At 44.3% G+C, this 18819-nt stretch overlaps 1 protein-coding gene across 2 annotated transcripts in view; it reads left to right on the plus strand.

Annotated features, from left to right (window-relative positions):
- The window catches only part of LOC106603466 (E3 ubiquitin-protein ligase TRIM37), a 31993-nt gene extending 13764 nt beyond the window's left edge, over positions 1–18229 (plus strand). Inside the window, exons 15-25 of one of the 2 annotated variants that reach the window (XM_014197188.2) lie at positions 72–186; positions 271–468; positions 1401–1537; positions 8720–8802; positions 10058–10246; positions 10416–10715; positions 12163–12360; positions 12560–12749; positions 14990–15099; positions 15509–15655; positions 15843–18229. In XM_014197188.2, coding sequence (XP_014052663.1) covers positions 72–186; positions 271–468; positions 1401–1537; positions 8720–8802; positions 10058–10246; positions 10416–10715; positions 12163–12360; positions 12560–12749; positions 14990–15099; positions 15509–15655; positions 15843–15901 — 1726 coding nt within the window. In that variant the 3' untranslated portion in view covers positions 15902–18229. The remainder of the gene's footprint in view (positions 1–71; positions 187–270; positions 469–1400; positions 1538–8719; positions 8803–10057; positions 10247–10415; positions 10716–12162; positions 12361–12559; positions 12750–14989; positions 15100–15508; positions 15656–15842) is intronic. The other variant, XM_014197189.2, reaches the window with a different exon arrangement.
- The last annotated feature ends 590 nt before the right edge of the window (positions 18230–18819 follow it).

Consider the following 18819-nt stretch of genomic DNA (forward strand, 5'->3'; position numbering starts at 1 on the left):
TCTAACTCTGGGTTTAGTGTCTTCATTGAAGTCATTTTTGACTGCTGAGTTGACTTTTCTCTCCTGAACAGGTATCAGGTGCGTTCGCCCACCTTCTTCCAGAAGTGCAGAGACCAGTACTGGTACATCAGCCAGCTGGAGTCAGCCCAGTCCAGCTACATCCAGCAGATCAACAACCTCAAAGAGGTGTGGGTTTTAGATCACCACTAATTAATCTAAACTAAAATGATTTGCGTTAACTCATTGCATATTATTGCTCCACGTTGTCAGAGGCTGGCCATTGAGCTGTTCCGTAGGCAAAAGTCTGGCAGCTCGTCCCCTCCTGACCGGCGCCTGGGCCCCTCGACCTCGGAGAGAGACTCCCGCTCAGGGAAAGGTCCCGTGGCTGAGGACGGCTGCCAGACCACTGCCACCGAGACCAAAGAGGAAGAGGAGGAGGAGGAGAAGACCCAGCACGATGACTCCAATGTGAGTCACTCAAACATTAGAACTTTGTCATCATATTCATGATGACCACAGAGGTTCACTCTGTATTGGTTCATATTTGTGATTCAAGATGGTGCACACAATACATGATCATAGTACCCAAACACACCGATTAGAAACTCTTAAATTTTATAGCTCTGTATGTCTCGATCCCAATGGTCGAAACAGTTAAATGTTGTGTGGATACGATAGTCTCCTTCATATTTACACAGGGGAGCAACTTTGGTTTTAGAAATGGGGGAGGATATATTTATTTATATTTTATCCAGTCGGATAAACACCGCTCAGAGACATCCGCAGGGTCCTAAAGCACACCGTTGCCTCGTTTTGTATCACATTCCAATGATAAAACTGGGACAAAAATGTAATTTCAGAATGTGGGGTGGACATATCCCCCCCCATCCCCAGTGGAAGTTGCTCCCCTGTATTCACATAACCACTGGGGTCGAAACATTGTTACATAAAAATCCAGGAAGCATATAATATTTGTCTCAGATTAAAATGTATGGCATTGTAAAAACAACCCATCAATAGTCTATAGCACTGGACGAAATTAGATTTCAGAAACACTTATTAATCATTCTGCCCTTTTTCCACCTAAAATGTCTCCAGTCCTACTTAAGGGCTGACCTCAGCATGCATTATCATAAGGTGTCTCAAGAGGGAGATGGTGCACAGTAGAGGAGAAATGCTTGCTGTGTCAGCAGCTGTGCTCTAGGCTGCATGTTGTCTGAACATTGCGCTAATGTTGCATTAATGTTAAAGTATAGTCATGAGCTGTCTGACGGGGGACCTTAAGCATGCACTATTTTATCAGATGAAGATAAAACACAGCATAGTAGGAAAAGCTGTGTCAGGGGTTAAGCACTAAATGCTGTTATGTAAATGCTGTGCTAACGTTGTGGTGTGGTCAGGAGCTGTCTGACGGGGACTTGGAAGTGGACTGTCTGACGGGGGACGAGGAGGTGAACCCTCTGGACGGTAGCAGCACCTCGGGCAGCTCCACGGCAACGAGCAACACAGAGGAGAACGACATCGACGAGGAGACCATGTGAGTGACCTAGGGCCACTGTCACCCTTAACCACAGAGCTTTCTCTCTAGTTTTAGTCACCCAATTATTTGGGGGGGGGAAATGCAGAAATGATATCCACATCCTCAAATCAAACTTTATTTGTCACATGCTCCGAATACAACAGGTGTAGTAGACCTTACCGTGAAATACTTACAAGCCCTAAACCAACAATGCATTTCAAAAAAGAGATAAGAAAATATTTACCAAATAAACTAAAGTAAAAAATGTATAAAAGTAAAATAACCATAACGAGGCTATATACGGGGGTACCGGTATTGAGTTAATGTGCGGGTGTACAGGTTAGTCGAGGTAATTTGTACATGTAGGTAGGGGTAAAGTGACTATGCATAGATAATAAACAGCGAGTAGCAGCAGTGTAAAGATAAATGTGGGGTGGTCATTGTAAATAGTGCGGGTGGCCATTTTGATTAATTGTTCAGCAGTCTTATGGCTTGGGGGTAGAAGCTGTTAAGGAGCCTTTTGGTCCTAGACTTGGCTCTCCGGTACCGCTTGCTGTGCGGTAGCAGAGAGAACAGTCTATGACTAGGGTGGCTGGAGTCTTTGACAATTTTTGGGGCTTTCCTCTGACACTGCATAGAATAATAACTCCTGGATGTCAGGAAGCTTGACCCCAGTGATGTACTGGGCCGTATGCACTACCCTCTGTAGCGCCTTACGGTCAGATGCCGAGCAGTTGTTATGCCAGGCGGTGATGCAACCAGTCAGGATGCTCTCGATCATTACATCGATCTTATCATTACAATGACTTGTTGGACACCCTCTGTCCCAACCTGGGTTGTGCTAGTTAGAGTGTAGTTTTGATATGAGTCGTGTATGAGGACTTTTTCAACGTGTTTTCAAACCCCTGAGCCTGAAGAGACTGTGTGGAGTGCAGGGCTGTTGCTGAAGCCTTAGTCTCACATGTTCTCTCTCTCTCCTCCACCCCCTCACTGTGAGCTCACCAGATGAGCCATCAGTGAGTCATCACTGCTCCTCATACTGCCTGGCTGAGTGCAAAAAAACAACACGAAGCTCTCCAGCTCCATCCACGCACACTCATACACATACACTAGGGTTGAATATTTTCCAGAAAATCAACCAATTTTCTTTCCTGGGAAAATTGCAACCATATCACGGTATTCCCATTCAAACCGGAAATGCTATTTTAAAGCACATAACATCAGCGTAAAATATGGACAGGAATCTAATGGTTTCTTGTTGTAGTTGTCACAATTGAATCAACTGAAAATGTCTGTCAGTCACCACACAATTTGTTGATGTAGCTTAGTTTAAATGTAGGCCTAAAATATGAGGTTATTAGCCTACAGACTAGTGAACATTACATTTGTTTTATCTTACCACGGAAAGATGTCAGCCAGCTTGTTGGCCCCTTTCTCTCCCCTTGCACCTGGCTATCAGGGGAATTTCAGGAGGTTGTTTTTACTTTATGATATTCACCACTTTAAGCAAGCTTTGTCACAGGGAACATATTTGATTCTCCGCTAAACAGACAGACAAGCAGGTAGGCCTAGTAGTGGAGATTCAGTTGATCAAATACCTGCTAATCTGACTAGTCAAACCCATGGATTCGCTTTTGTTATTGTGACATGTTGCAAATGTCTATTTCCTCGAGCGTGTTTGTGGATACAATGTACCAGCCATTTTGTTAAGAGTGAGTAGCTGCAGTTTATATTTTTGAGACTGCCAGTGTCACAAAGATAGCTTGGAGATTTGTGAATATAAGATGGAGATTGCTTTCAGTAAGTAACTGCTTTGAGAAGTTAGCAATGCAATTTATAGAAGTCATGCAAGAAAGTGGTGTTTTCTATTGGAGACTTTACATTGAGAAGGCTCAATATGGTAGGCTACTAGCATTGTGATGACTATTTCTATTATTATTTTTTATTTTGATGCTGTTTTCTCCCCAATTTCGTGGGATCCAATTGGTAGTTAGTCTTGTCTCATCGCTGCAACTCCCGTACGGGAGAGGCGAAGGAGGGGAGCCGTGCGTCCTCCAAAACACAACCCAACCAAGCCGCACTGCTTCTTGACACAATGCCCACTTAACCCTGAAGCACCAATGTGTCGGAGGAAACACTGTGCACCTGGCGACCGTGTCAACGTGCACTGCGCCCAGCCCACCACAGGAGTTGCTAGTGCGCGATGTGACAGGGACATCCCTGCTGGCCAAACCCTCCCCTAACCTGGCCGACGCTGGGCCAATTGTGCACCGCCCCGTTGGATTCCCGGTCGCGGCCGGCTGCGACAGAGCCTGGACTCGAACCCAGAATCTCTTAGACCACTGCGCCACTCGGGAGGCTCTACGATTACTGGTCTAATGTAAGCTATGGATGAAGCCAGAGAGATGACATGTCCGGTTCATGCATGCAGCTATTAGCACATGTATTTTTGCATTAGTGCTACATTATTATTGGTCCACAGGTCCCATCAATATTTCTCGGGAAACGCGAAGAAGCTTAGTCGGGAAGTCCCGGGGTACTGGTCACCAGTGAACCCTAATAAATACATACATACATGCATGCATACAGTTTAGCCAAATACATTTAAACTCAGTTCTTCACAATTCTTGACATTTAATCCTAGTAAAAATTCCCTGTCTTAGGTCAATTAGGATCCCCACTTTATTTTAAGAATGTGAAATGTCAGGATAATAGTAGTTATATATTTCAGCTTTTATTTCTTTCATCACATTCCCAGTGGATCAGAAGTTTACATACTCAATTATTATTTGGTAGCATTGCCTTTAAATTGTTTAACTTCAAATGTTTCGGGTAGCCTTCCACAAGCTTCCCACAATAAGTTGGGTGAATTTTTGCCCATTCCTCCTGACAGAGCTGGTGTAACTGATTGAGGTTTGTAGGCCTCCTTGCTCGCACACGCTTTTTCAGTTCTGCCTACACATTTTCTATAGGATTGAGGTCAGGGCTTTGTGATGGCCACTCCAATACCTTGACTTTGTTGTCCTTAAGCCATTTTGCACAACTTTGGAAGTCTGCTTGGGGTCATTGTCCATTTGGAAGACCCATTTGCGACAAGCTTCAACTTCCTGACTGATGTCTTGAGATGTTGCTTCAATATATTCACATAATTGTCCTTCCTCATGATGCCATCTATTTTGTGAAGTGCACCAGACCCTCCTGCAGCAAAGCACCCCCACAACATGATGCTGCCACCCCCGTGCTTCACGGTTGGGATGGTGTTCTTCGCCTCGCAAGCCTCCCCCTTTTCCTCCAAACATAATGATGGTCATTATAGCCAAACAGTTCTATTTTTGTTTCATCAGACCAGAGGACATTTCTCCAAAAAGTATGATCTTTGTCCCCATGTGCAGTTGCAAACCGTAGTCTGGCTTTTTTATGGCGGTTTTGGAGCAGTGGCTTCTTCCTTGCTGAGCGGCCTTTCAGGTTATGTCGATATAGGACTCGTTTTACTGTGGATATAGATACTTTTGTACCTGTTTCCTCCAGCATCTTCACAAGGTCCTTTGCTGTTGTTCTGGGATTGATTTGCACTTTTCGCACCAAAGTACGTTCATCTCTAGGAGACAGAACATGTCTCCTTCCTGAGCGGTATGACGGCTTCGTGGTCCCATGGTGTTTATACTTGCGTACTATTGTTTGTACAGATGAACGTGGTACCTTCAGGCGTTTGGAAATTGCTCCCAAGGATGAACCAGACTTGTGGAGGTCTACAATATTTTTCCTGAGGTCCTGGCTGATTTCTTTTGATTTTCCTAAGATGTCAAGCAAAGAGGCACTGAGTTTGAAGGTAGGCCTTGAAATACATCCACAGGTACACCTAAAATTGACTCAAATGATGTCAATTAACCTATCAGAAGCTTCTAAAGCCATGACATCATTTTCTGGAATTTTCCATGCTGTTTAAAGGCACAGTCAACTTAGTGTATGTAAACTTTTGACCCACTGGAATTGTGATACAGTAAATTGTAAGTGAAATGATCTGTCTCTAAACGATTGTTGGAGAAATTACTTGTGTCATGCACAAAGTAGATGTCCTAACTGACTTGCCAAAACTATAGTTTGTTAACAAGAAATTTGTGGAGTGGTTGAAAAAACGAATTTTAATGACTCCATCCTTAGTGTATGTAACCTTCCGACTTCAACTGTACATGCATACATACACCCCAAGGCCAGTTTATTAGGTATACCCAACTAGTACTGGGTCAGACTTCTTTTGCCTCCAGAACAGCCTGAATTCTTCGGAGCATGGGAACATTACTCAATTGGTATTAAGGGACCTAACGTGTACCAGAAACATTCCCCTCACCATTACACCACCGCTACCAGTCTACCGTTGAAACCAGGCAGGATGGTGCCATGGACTCCCGCTGCTTACACCAAATTCTCAGCCATCAGCATGACGCAACAGGAACCAAGATTCTTTGGACCAGGAAATGTTTTTCCACTCCTCAATTGTCCAGTGTTGGTGATCGGGTGCCCACTGTAGCCACTTCTTTTTGTTGTTAGCTGATAGGAGTGGAACCCGGTGTGTCGTCTGCTGCATTAGCCCATCCTTGACAAGGACAGACGAGTTGTGTGTTTCCAGATACCATTCGGCACATCACTGTTGTACTGCACCGTTATTTGCATGTTTGTGGCCCACCTGTTAGCTTGCACGATTCTTGCCATTTTCCTTCGACCTGTCATCAACAAGCTGTTTTCGCCCACAGGACTGCCAGTCAGCGGATGTTTATTTTATTTGTCGCACCATTGTCGATAAACACTAGACATTGTCATGTGTGAAAAGCCCAGGAGGCTGTCCATATCTGAGATACTGGAACGGCACGCCTGGCACTGACGATCATACCATGCTCAAAGTCGCTTAGGTGTAACGTTCAATAGAACAGTAACTGAATGCCTCTGCCTGTCTGCTTTATATAACAAGCCACGGCCACGTGACTCACTGTCTGTAGGAGCGACCCATTTTCATGAATGGGGTGTGTAACAAGCGGGACACTGAGTGTACCTACACATTATCACATATGGACCGTATACATAAACACTCACAGAAGGGCTTCCTACGTCTTCATACAGACATGGATGCACAAATATATACACACAACATAGAGAACCCCCCCCCCCCCACACACACACACAGAAATAGACACATTGTCCAATCTCCCATGCCTGTAGGGGGAAACTACAGTCAATTGACATCCCCACTCTCTGCCCACAAGGCACTTCTCTCTCTCACTCACTCACTCAAATGCTGTAGGTCCTGTAGGGCTTATTCAAATTTTTTCTCTGGTTGGACAGATGCTCTGGGATGTGTTGCTCCGCCGTTCCCCTGTCTATAAATGCGCTGAGTGATGCGACGGCGAGTGAGACGCTCTGCTGGAGATCTGACTCATGTTGTACTGGAGTGTGATACAATAGCTGCTGTGTTTCCCCTGTTATCCCCTCCTCTCCCCCAGGGCATACCTAAAGGAACGTGTACAGGGCTTTCTTAAGCAGACCAACGTATACCAGCATGCATTAAGTACATGCAGACACACGGACACCTTACTTGAATACTCTCAAATGGGCGAGCACATCCTATGGGGCCATTGGGCTGCTAAAAGAACTGAATGACTTGTCATGAAGCTGTACCATTCCAGAGAGAACATTGCAGTGCACTGTCCATCCAGTTCATCAGTAGAGATACAGTGCATTCAGAAAGTATTCTGACCCCTTGACTTTTTCCACATTTTGTTACGTTACAGCCTTATTCTAAAATGAATTAAATAGTTTTTCCCCCCCCTCATCAATCTACACACAATACCCCATAATGACAAAGCAAAAATAGGGTTTTAGACATTTTTGCACATAAAATCTTTTATTATATCACATTTACATTCACATTTTTACTCAGTACTTTGTTGAAGCACCTTTGGCAGCGATTACAACCTCAAGTCTTCTTGGGTATGACGCTACAAGCTTAGCACACCTGTATTTGGGGAGTTTCTCCCATTTCTTCTCTGCAGATCCTCTCAAGCTCTGTCAGGTTGGTTGTGGCACATCGCTGCACAGCTATTTTCAGGTCTCTCCAGAGATGTTCGATTGGGTTCAAGTCCGAAGCCACTCCCTCGTTGTCTTGGCTGTGTGCTTAGGGTCCTTGTCCTGTTGGAAGGTGAACCTTCATCCCAGTCTGAGGTTCCTGAGTGTTCTATAGTATGTTTTCATCAAGGATCTCTCTGTACTTTGCTTGGTTCATCTTTCCCTCGATCCTGACTAGTCTCCCAGTCCCTGCCACTGAAACCTACCCCACAGCATGATGTTGCCACCACCATGCTTCACCGTAGGGATGGTGCCAGGTTACCTCCAGATGTGACGCTTGGCATTCAGGCCAAGAGTTCAACCTTGGTTTCATCAGACCAGAGAATCTTGTTTCTCATGGTCAGTCCTTTAGGTGCCTTTTGGCAAACTCCAAGTGGGCTGCCATGTGCCTTTTACTGAGGAGTTGCTTCCATCTGGCCACTCTACCATAAAGGCCTGATTTTATTAAATGTGCTAACATTTCTAAAACCAGTTTTTCGCTTTGTCATTATGGGGTATTGTGTGTAAATTGAGGAAACATTTTTTATTTAATTTTAGTAAAAGGCTGTAATGTAACAAAATGTGGAAAAAAGGAAGGAGTCTGAATACTTTCCGAATGCACTGTATATGGCTGGTCTGTTCTAACACAGAGCACTTTGTGTCTAATCACCCTAAGAAGCTTATTGATGAGGGAACACTTCTCTCTGTGATTTAGGGAGTCCTGGACACACTTTCTAATTTGAGTTGCTGGTCAAGCCAAGGTCTTGCGTAAGCTGATTTATTAGTTGTCTCATAATGTCATCTCCCGGCCTTAGTATTGACCAAGGAACTGGATGTTCCTTAAGTTTCTATATCCTTAAGAGGCCCATGTAGGGAACCAAATGTCCCCAAATGGTCATTTCTTGTAAAAATAAATCGGCAAATGAAACCAATTGATCAGCTCAGTCAATTGAAATGATAGGTAGACCCTTTTCATGTGTTGCCATGGTTTAGGCATCCGTCAGTTTTACTGGTAGTTGTCAGCTAAAGGTTTAGTCTTATTTTGACCCTGACATTGTAGCAACATTGTTCCCAGTCCAGACATTGATGGTCTCTGGTTCTCAGGTCTGGGGAGAATGATGTGGAGTTCAGTGGGAACCTGGAGATGGAGGAGGGAGAACTGCCTGACGATGTGGCAGGGGCAGCAGGTAACCTCCTCCTCCACTTTGTCTCTCTCTCTCTCTCTCTACTCCCTCCTTTTCCCCCTCCCTCCTTTTCTTTCTATCCCCTTCTCTCATCCTCTCTCCCTACTTCTCCTTTCTTTCTGTGCCATCTTTCTCTCCTCTTTTCTATCTAGTTATCTCTATCTCACTCATCAAATCTCTCTTTCGTGTGTGTTTTAGTGTAATGGGGCTTAAAGACGATGACTCATTGTCAGTGTGAGGACTTGTCATGGGTGCTGATGTGGAATGGTTTAAGTGTGTTGTGTGGAAAGGTGGTAGCTGCAGTGGATTAAAACGCAACCAAAGGGGAGTGTAAAGGGCTGCATAACAATGCTTAGATTTGCATGCATGAAGTGTGTCCTGTTAGAAGCCTACTCTTCAGTACTTTGATAACTGATTTCAACTTTAGCAACTCAGTATTGGCCGCCCTTAAACTCTGACATGTTGGCCGTCTCTTTTACTTACTATCTGACTCTCTCGTCTGAAAGGAAAATATCCATTATTACATGCCCCATGCCTCACATTGGTTTATTTACATTTATTCATTAAACATTGGTTGCAAAGTGGATTATTGTCCCCGCTGCCATTTCCAATCTCTTATCTCTTGCCTTCTCAATTGCTCATTGTATGCAGACCTTAATGATTTTTCTGCTGCTCTCTCATAGCTGTGCACTGGCTGACTCAGTACTGCAGTTTTTATTTTCATTTTTTATTTAACCTTTATTTAACTAGGCAAGTCAGTTAAGAACAAATTCTTATTTTCAATGACACCATAGGAACAGTGGGCTAACTGCCTTGTTCAGGGACATAACGACAGATTTATACCTTGTCAGCTTGGGGATAGATTTTGCAACCTTTCGGTTACTAGTCCAACGCTCTAACCACAAGGCTACCTGCTGCCCCGTGACATGGCTAGAGTTTAATTTAATCTTTGTGGAGGCGTTATCTTGTCTGAAATGGGTCTACTGTAACTCATAATGGAGCGTGAGCTGTTGAGCAGCCATAGCACTCCTCTGTGTGATAAACCTAATAAATAAAGATTTCCTTTTGCAACTAGTATTCACTATGCCCTATTCCAAACTCATTCAAAGCATCAGTTGACTCCCCTTGGTACTTCTACTGCACTCGATAGATAGAAGCATCCAGTATAGTTCACCTTTGGTCTCCATTTCCCCTTTGCAACTGTCCCCTCACCATTGTATCTCTGAAAGTACATCTGACTCTCCCCTGTCTCTCCCAGGAGGCTCTAACCATGGGGCCAGGTGTCTGAGGCGTGGTGGAGGTCTCTCCTCCACTGGCAGCAACAACAGTCTGCTGGAGATTGACCCAGTCATCCTCATCCAGCTACTGGACCTGAAGGAACACAGCAACGTGGAGTCACTATGGGGCCTACAGCCCAGACCCCCTGCTTCCCTGTTGCACAGCCAAGGTAGGTGGTCTCTCTCACGGCGTATCCGGTGTATGTCACAATACATCTTTTTTTTTCTACTCTGTACTGGGTAGCCAAGCTAGGGCACAGTCACAAACATAAGGACAAGTGCTAATAGCCACTTAATCTCTTCATCGTGCTTGTCCGTCTCCTCTATACCTCTCTTCAGTCCAAGTCCAGTCCAGAAAGGAGCGGGGCGAGCGCCGGCCTCAGGCAGTGAGGAGGGGAGCCCCAGACTCAGGGGTCCTGATCCGGCTCAAGGCCCAGATGGCTGAGGTGCGCAGTAAGATGACGGATGTCAAGTTTCAGCTGGAGGCGCGGGGGGAGGTCAGGGCAGGACCCTCTGGCGGAGCCACAGGGGAACAGGGGCCCTCTTACCACGCAGACTCAGACTTGGGACCCAGCAGAAAGTCCACAGAGCTGGATCTGATGGGGAAAGGTCCTGGGGCCTCCAGACACTGTCGGTCTGGTGAGTGGTGCTCAGGGTTGGGGAGTAACAGATTACATTTAAATATCTTGGACAACTTTTCTGTTTTCTTAATGACATTCAAATTAGCATTGGGAAAAAAAGGCATGTTTAAGTTTGTTCCCGCCTGAGCAAGTCTGACCACAAGTCAGAGACCACTATGATAACACACCAAATGTGTTGATGGAATGCGGGAAAAGAGCAGGAATAGGCTTTTGTAGGCTACAGTCCAAGCTATGTCTTCCACTGGTGCGACTGCTGTCGGCATCCAAAGATTATCCAATCTGAATAAACGCTTGGAGGTAAGGATGACAGCAGTGGTCTGGCCTATGGGCGATATGGATATCACTTATTATTGATAACTACATGGAGCATTGATGTGAATCACACTGCTGCGCTCTTATTTAACTATACTGAACAAAAATATAAAGGCAATATGCAACAATTTCAAAGATTTTATTGAGTTACAGTTCATATATGACTATCGGTCAATTTAAATAAATTCATTAGGCCTTAATCTATGGATTTCACATGATTGGGAATACAGATATTCATCTGTTGTTCACAGATACCTTAAAAAGAAGGTAGGGGTGTGGATCAGAAAACCAGTCAGTATCTGGTATGATCACCATTTGCCTCATGCAGCATGACACCTTTTGTATAGAGTTGATCAGGCTGTTGTTTGTGGCCTGTGGTATGTTGTCCCACTCCTCTTCAATGGATGTGCGAAGTTGCTGGATATTGGCGGGAACTGGAACACACTGTCATACACGTCGATCCAGAGCATCCCAAACATGTTCAATGGGTGACATGTCTTGTAAGTATGCAGGCCATGGAACAACTGGGACATTTTCAGCTTCCAGGAATTGTGTACAGAACCTTCCAACATGGGGCTGTGTATTATCATGCTGAAACATGAGGTGATGGTGGTGGATGAATGGCACGACAATGGGCCTCAAGATCTCATCACGGTATCTATGTGCATTCAACTTGCCATCGATAAAATGCAATTGTGTTCGTTGTCCGTAGCTTATGCCTGCCCATACCATAATCCCACAACATTGACATCGGTTGTGAGGCCTGTTGGACGTACAGCCAATTTCTCTAAAACGATGTTGGAGGTGAGTTTGGTAGAGAAATGAACATTAAATTCTCTGGTAACATCTCAGGTGGACATTCCTGCAGCCAGCATGCCAATTGCACGCTCCCTCAAAACTTGAGACATATGTGGCATTATGTTGTGGGGCAAAATTGCACATTTTAGTTGCCTTTTAGTGTCCCCAGTTAAGTTTACAATTCTGGACAGGTAACTGTAACAGATAACATTTAGAAAGTAACTTACCCAACCCTGTTGGTGCTCCACACCTTCACTGTACACAATACACTCTACAATCTGTGGAATTGGATAGCATTTCACAGCACAGCACTTTCTACGGTTGACTCTAAACAGGTAGCTGGGGAGCTATCGACTGCTCAGTCAGATGTTCATCCAGCTGTGATGCTGTGGTTTGTGTGGCAGGAGGGAAGAAGGCCTTGTCTCCCAAGCAGGAGTGCAGTGGGCTGGGCCTGAGGAGAGCTACAGACGGAGTGGAGAAGGAGTCGAGAGGCCAGAGCGGTGAAGAGTTGTCCACCCCCAACGGATCAGAAGGTCAGTAGTAAACCCAGGTAGAGGTTGGGTTAGCAGTGTTTAGACCTGCACCAGTGATGACACACCGCCATGGCTCCACCTAAGTACCCAAATGTATGGTTGTCACGTGTCACACTAATTTGTAAAACATTCATGCAATGCACCAAAAGCGAATGACTTCTGACTGAGCAGTGTTTCCCTGTGCTGTGTCATACTGTAGGAGCCCTGAAGCCACACAGCATGCAGAGCTCCCCTCCTTCTCTGGGCAGCTCATCGTCCTGCTCCGACAGCAAGCCCTGCATTTCCAAACACGACCAGGAGCAGCTCTACGGGGCCGACCTGTACGCTCTGGGGGGCCTCAACGGCATCTCCACCTCCACCATAGCACGACCCAGGACCCAGCCCATGGGGTAAGACTAACACCCTGTTCTTAAATCTAACCCTAGCCCTTATGCATTAGTGGCGATCCAAAGTGCTTGGATTGAAATTCCATTTCCCCCACTTCAAAAATGATTTTTTTCTATAGTCCAGGTGCTTGGAGAAGGGCACATGATAATTGGAAAGTATACTTGACAATTGAGAAAATAAACTCCCTTTAAACTGACGTTTTGGTCATAATTTATTTATCAAGTGTTTACCCCCCTGCCAAAGCCTCTCCAATTTAAACATCTGTTTTAGGCGTTATATTTGTTTTGAGCCACAGTGATACTATTTTTTTTTTATTACTTTACTGTGCCAACCTATTTGGACTACTGCTGATCTAGCTACAGTGGGGGGAAAAAGTATTTGATCCCCTGCTGATTTTGTACATTTGCCCACTTACAAAGAAATTATCTGTCTATAATTTTAATAGTAGGTTTATTTGAACAGTGAGAGACAGAATAACAACAAAAAAATCCAGAAAAACGCATGTCAAAAATGTTAGAAAATGATTTGCAATTTAATGAGGGAAATAAGTGTTTGACACCTCTGCAAAACATGACTTAGTACTTGGTGGCAAAACCCTTGTTGGCAATCACAGAGGTCAGACGTTTCTTGTAGTTGGCCACCAGGTTTGCACACATCTCAGGAGGGATTTTGTCCCACTCCTCTTTGCAGATCTTCTCCAAGTCATTAACGTTTCGAAGCTGACGTTTGGCAACTCGAACCTTCAGCTCCCTCCACAGATTTTCTATGGGATTAAGGTCTGGAGACTGGCTAGGCCACTCCAGGACCTTAATGTGCTTCTTCTTGAGCCACTCCTTTGTTGCCTTGGCCGTGTGTTTTGGGTCATTGTCATGCTGGAATACCCATCCACGACCCATTTTCAATGCCCTGGCTGAGGGAAGGAGGTTCTCACCCAAGATTTGACGGTACATGGCCTCGTCCATCGTCCCTTTGATGCGGTGAAGTTGTCCTGTCCCCTTAGCAGAAAAACACCCCCAAAGCATAATGTTTCCACCTCCATGTTTGACGGTGGGGATGGTGTTCTTGGGGTCAGAGGCAGCATTCCTCCTCCTCCAAAAACGGCGAGTTGAGTTGATGTCAAAGAGCTCCATTTTGGTCTCATCTGACCACAACCCATTCACAAGTTGTCCTCTGAGTCATTCAGATGTTCATTGGCAGACTTCAGACGGGCCTGTATATGTATTCTTGAGCAGGGGGACCTTGCGGGCGCTGCAGGATTTGTCCTTCACGGCGTAGTGTGTTACCAATTGTTTTCTTGGTGACTATGGTCCCAGCTGCCTTAAGATCATTGACAAGATCCTCCCGTGTAGTTCTGGGCTGATTCCTCACCGTTCTCATGATCATTGCAACTCCACGAGGTGAGATCTTGCATGGAGCCCCAGGCCGAGGGAGATTGACAGTTCTTTTGTGTTTCTTCCATTTACGAATAATCGCACCAAATGTTGTCACCTTCTCACCAAGCTGCTTGGCGATGGTCTTGTAGCCCATTCCAGCCTTGTGTAGGTCTACAATCTTGTCCCTGACATCCTTGGAGAGCTCTTTGGTCTTGGCCATGGTGGAGAGTTTGGGATCTGATTGATTGATTGATTGATTGCTTCTGTGGACAGGTGTCTTTTTACAGGTAACAAGCTGCGGTTAGGAGCACTCCCTTTAAGAGTCTGCTCCTAATCTCAACTTGTTACCTGTATAAAAGACACCTGGGAGGCCAGAAATCTTTCTGATTGAGAGGGGGTCAAATACTTATTTCCCTCATTAAAATGCAAATCAATTTATAACATTTTTGACATGCGTTTTTCTGGATATTTTTGTTGTTATTCTGTCTCTCACTGTTCAAATAAACCTACCATTAAAATTATAGACTGATCCTTTCTTTGTCAGTGGGCAAACGTACAAAATCAGCAGGGGATCAAATACTTTTTTCCTCCACTGTAACTAGACTGGAATTTATGAATTTATGCACCACCTTATTTTGGTATTAAATTGGTTTTCCCAACAGACCAAGCAGGGCTGAGAGTGAGCTTTTCTCTAAACTGTTTAGGTTTGAAATAGACCAGCAACTAGAGTGGTGAAATTATTTGCTTTCTCTCTCTTGCCAAAAGTATCCCAACAGTACCTTTAGAAAGGAAGAAAATGATTCCCATGTGAATTGAAATCAATATCATGTGGTTTAAACAAATGGCAAATCAACCTCAACCTCCCTTAGGTCCGGCCTGCTGACGGACAGCTCTCTGGACTGTGACTTGGAGGAGACGGCTGAGGTCCGCCAGTCACTGCTCTCCCTGGCAGAGGGACCCTCTTCACACCCTGACGAAAGTGAGCCCTACTGCTCTAACCCCCCCCACTTTTCATCTGTGGATAAAATATACTGTAATCTAATACCATACTGGAGGTAGAGTTAAAAGCTTCTTGTTGAAGGGAATTTGAAAGGATGTTTATTCTGCAGTTTTACCCCTAATGATCTTGGGGATGAGTTGGTGTCTAGAGAGGGGGAGAGAGAGAGAGGTGGTGTCTATTCGGCCCTGTGCAGGATGAGGTGTGCTCTTGGCGATGATGGTGTTTCCCTTACCTCTGAGATGCCGCTATATTGGTCTTGGTGGTTCCCCCACTCTGTTACATGTACCTTTTCTCCCTCTTTCTATCTTTCTGCTGTTTTCCTTTCTGTCCCACTCTGTCACTCTGTTTTCCCTTATCCTTTGTGCCCCCCGCTCTTTCTGTCTGTCAGGTCATCTTGTCCATAAGCAGACGGTGGTGCTGCTGCCAGGTATGAGCAGTGACAGTGAGATCGACTGTGACACGGAGAACGAAGATGAGGTGGTGGCCCTGGAGGCTGGAGACTGTCGTTATGATGCCCAAACACTGCCCTGTGCAGGTCAATATTGTTACCTGCCACACACACGTATATATGTGTAACCCCTTCACTTAAACAGACATACATTAGTGTGGGGTCTCATTTCTGCACACTTAACACATTTTAGCCTCAAATCAGCTTGCCAGTACCGTGGAAGGAAATGAATGCTAAGCTCAGTGTTTTAAATGCTTCTGTTCTTTCCTCCCAGGGGCCCAGTTGAACTCTGACGACCTGTGCTTCACCACAGGAGAGAACACCGAGAGGTGATTCCCCTCCATCATGGCGTCCACAGCCGGTCTAAACAGCAGTGTATATAACTTTAATGTACACAAGCACTTGTGTAGACATTTGCATGCAGTCATTCTCGTCACCGGCAACCCCAAATGCAATGAGAATGCTACAACTCACTAAGTGAGCACCTTGATGATGACTGCAAAATATGTAAATATATTTGATCACTTTTATTAATCTCCATTTATATTTAAATGTAAATTGGATTAAATATGAGTTAGAATGAGGCGAGGAACAATATATTTGCGAGAGACATTCTTTAGGCTGTCGTTGTGAAAAGTAAAATAGTAACATTTTATCATATGTAACTAACCTCATGGTTGATGTTTGCAACGTCTAAATATTCTGATTGGGCTTTGGTCTGGACATCGTGAGCTCTGGGGAATTTTGAGAAATAAGCACAGTGCACCTGCTTCACAACAGAAAGAGAACCTTAAAATCTCTCTGCCTTTCTGATTCAATGAGGTGCTATTGATGTGTTTGTGTGGAGGAGCACAGTCAGGTAGGCATCACACAGTGCTGTAATGAACACCCCATTCTTGAAAACAGTCTGAGCGAACGCCTTGAAGTGGACGCATTTAGTACCTTTATTCCTGTATCACCATTGACTTAAAACTTGTTAGGAAGTCCCTTTCTGTGCAAATCTTATCAATGCAAACTACTGTATTTCGTCTGCTACCCCCGGTAGATTGGAGTTGCTTGCCCCCCAGTAAATCTTTCAGAACAAGAACCAGTTTTGCTGCTGTGTAGACACATTGAAGGATGTATCAATGGTACATCCTTCTCTGGCATGTGTAAGAGATCGCTACCTTCTGAATGTGTATTGAGTAGTTTCTTAGTAGAGAAATAGGCATGACTCTTGCTCACAGTAGTGGATTTTGACCGAATTGATTATTCACACTGAACTTTCTTGGTTGACAGTCTGGGCTTCAAGTACTTTTTAACCTGATCTCGTAATTTAACATCAAAGCTGATGTACCTTATCCGTACATACAGGGTTCTTTCTTTCACCAGTAAGTGTTTTCTGCAGCCCTTGTCAAATCAAGATGAGCTCTGTAACATAGGCATGTATGTAGGTGGTGTTTTTGAGTTTTCTGCCCTGATGCTATCTTAACTCTTTTTCTGTATTGTGTGCGCAACTCCTCCCAGTTCAGCTATTCTGCTCGTCTTTGAAAAAATGGGTCCATGAAAATTCACACATTTTCACTTCTATGAAGCAGATGTAATTTCATTTTCAACTTGGTGGATTCCTTTCTCTTTTCAAAAAATGGACCCAAATGTCACATTCTGTCGTCTTGATTCTAGATTATTTTATTTTGCTTGTTTTCTGGGCAAAATTTGACCAAGGCAATATTTGGAAAGTCATTTGTTTGACAGAGACGTGTAAATAAGTGTTTTGTACAAAGGCTTCCCAACAGTGATGTAAAGTGTTCTGTTCTTTAAAGCATGTCATTAGAGCGATTTTCATTCAATATCCTTTTTACCCATCAGAGGGTGCCAACTCTTCCTTGTAGTTGAGCTTTGCTGTGTGACCGTGGACCATTTTATTTACACAGTAACATTTTATTATTTTCAACCCTTGAAAAGCAATCTGACGACCACACTAGCATCCACATGGACATCATAGCAGAAACTGTACTCTTTGTACCATGGAGAACAATGAACATTGACAGACTTTCTTCATTGAAATGTACACTGAAGAGGTGACCCAACTGAATCTGTAAACATTTCTATCCCTTGAAAGGGAGATGTGTAAGGTGTCTCGAAGTATACTGGTGTGCATTGACTAATAAGGAAATATGTTCTAAATGCCTGAATGGAGAGCTCTGGTTTACACTATAAATATCTTCATTCAGCTGTAGGATGCCTGATGTTTACCCCCAGCTGCACAGCCTCCTAATGTTCCATCATGTGTGCCTAAAACCGCATGGCTTCAATGGAGTTGAACAGGCAGATGGAGGGTGGACAATATGCTTTAAACCTCTTATTGTGCACTTGTATATACAGCTCCAGATTCATCCTGATATGGTCTAATTGTATCTATTTCACTGTCTGTTCACTATGCACATTTCTGTTTGTGCCCAGGTTTTAGCTGTGTGTTTGTCTGAGTGGGAAAGGTACTAGAAAGAGGGTGATTAGATGGTTTCAAGTGTTCATGCTTTCCTTTGTGTCTACCATGAGTGTTTATTTTATATTGTCCCAGAATGCAGTGGGATTTTTATTTGTTGGGTATGTATGTCATTTTTTGTTGTAACTAATAGAATATGACATTTAACAAATAAAATATTTTATGGTTTCTTGAAACTGAACGTGTGTGTGTGTGTGTGTGTTACCTAAATATGGAAATACTTATGAAATGGCTGAATTTATGTAACAATGAAAATCCTGTTTTTGTTTTATCGAACATCAACTGTATGAGAGCTCCATTGCAGATGAGGGGTAACTCCCACTGTTGTGGTTGCCTCCACGTCTCTTGAGGTCTGCGTTGTATAGGAGGGTGGGCGGTAGGGGCTCAGTCTGCCAGGTTGGCGTGGCTAGAGATTGAGCTCAACAGAGATTACTTGGGTGAGTGAACGTTGGCACTGGCCATGTCCTGCTTGAATCCGGCCAGCACCAACTCTTCCCTCTTTCAGAAAACCACCATGCCAAGAAGCGGGGCTTTATTTAGGAAGATTGGAGAGGACATGTTGCACATTAGTCCGCAGCCCAGAAAGCCCCATAAGAATTGACATGACTCAAGTTACTGTTATCCTACTACAGGTAAATAGTCTGTTTAGCAGGTTTCCCTCATCCCATTTCTAACCACCCCATAATGTTGTATATGTATTCACATTACCAACATATGTAATGTGCTACGAAGCTACTTCAAAGTGCCATCACTAGTGCTCCACTTC

This window comes from Salmo salar, chromosome ssa04 (genome assembly GCF_905237065.1).
Source record: "Salmo salar chromosome ssa04, Ssal_v3.1, whole genome shotgun sequence".
Lineage (NCBI taxonomy): Eukaryota > Metazoa > Chordata > Actinopteri > Salmoniformes > Salmonidae > Salmo > Salmo salar.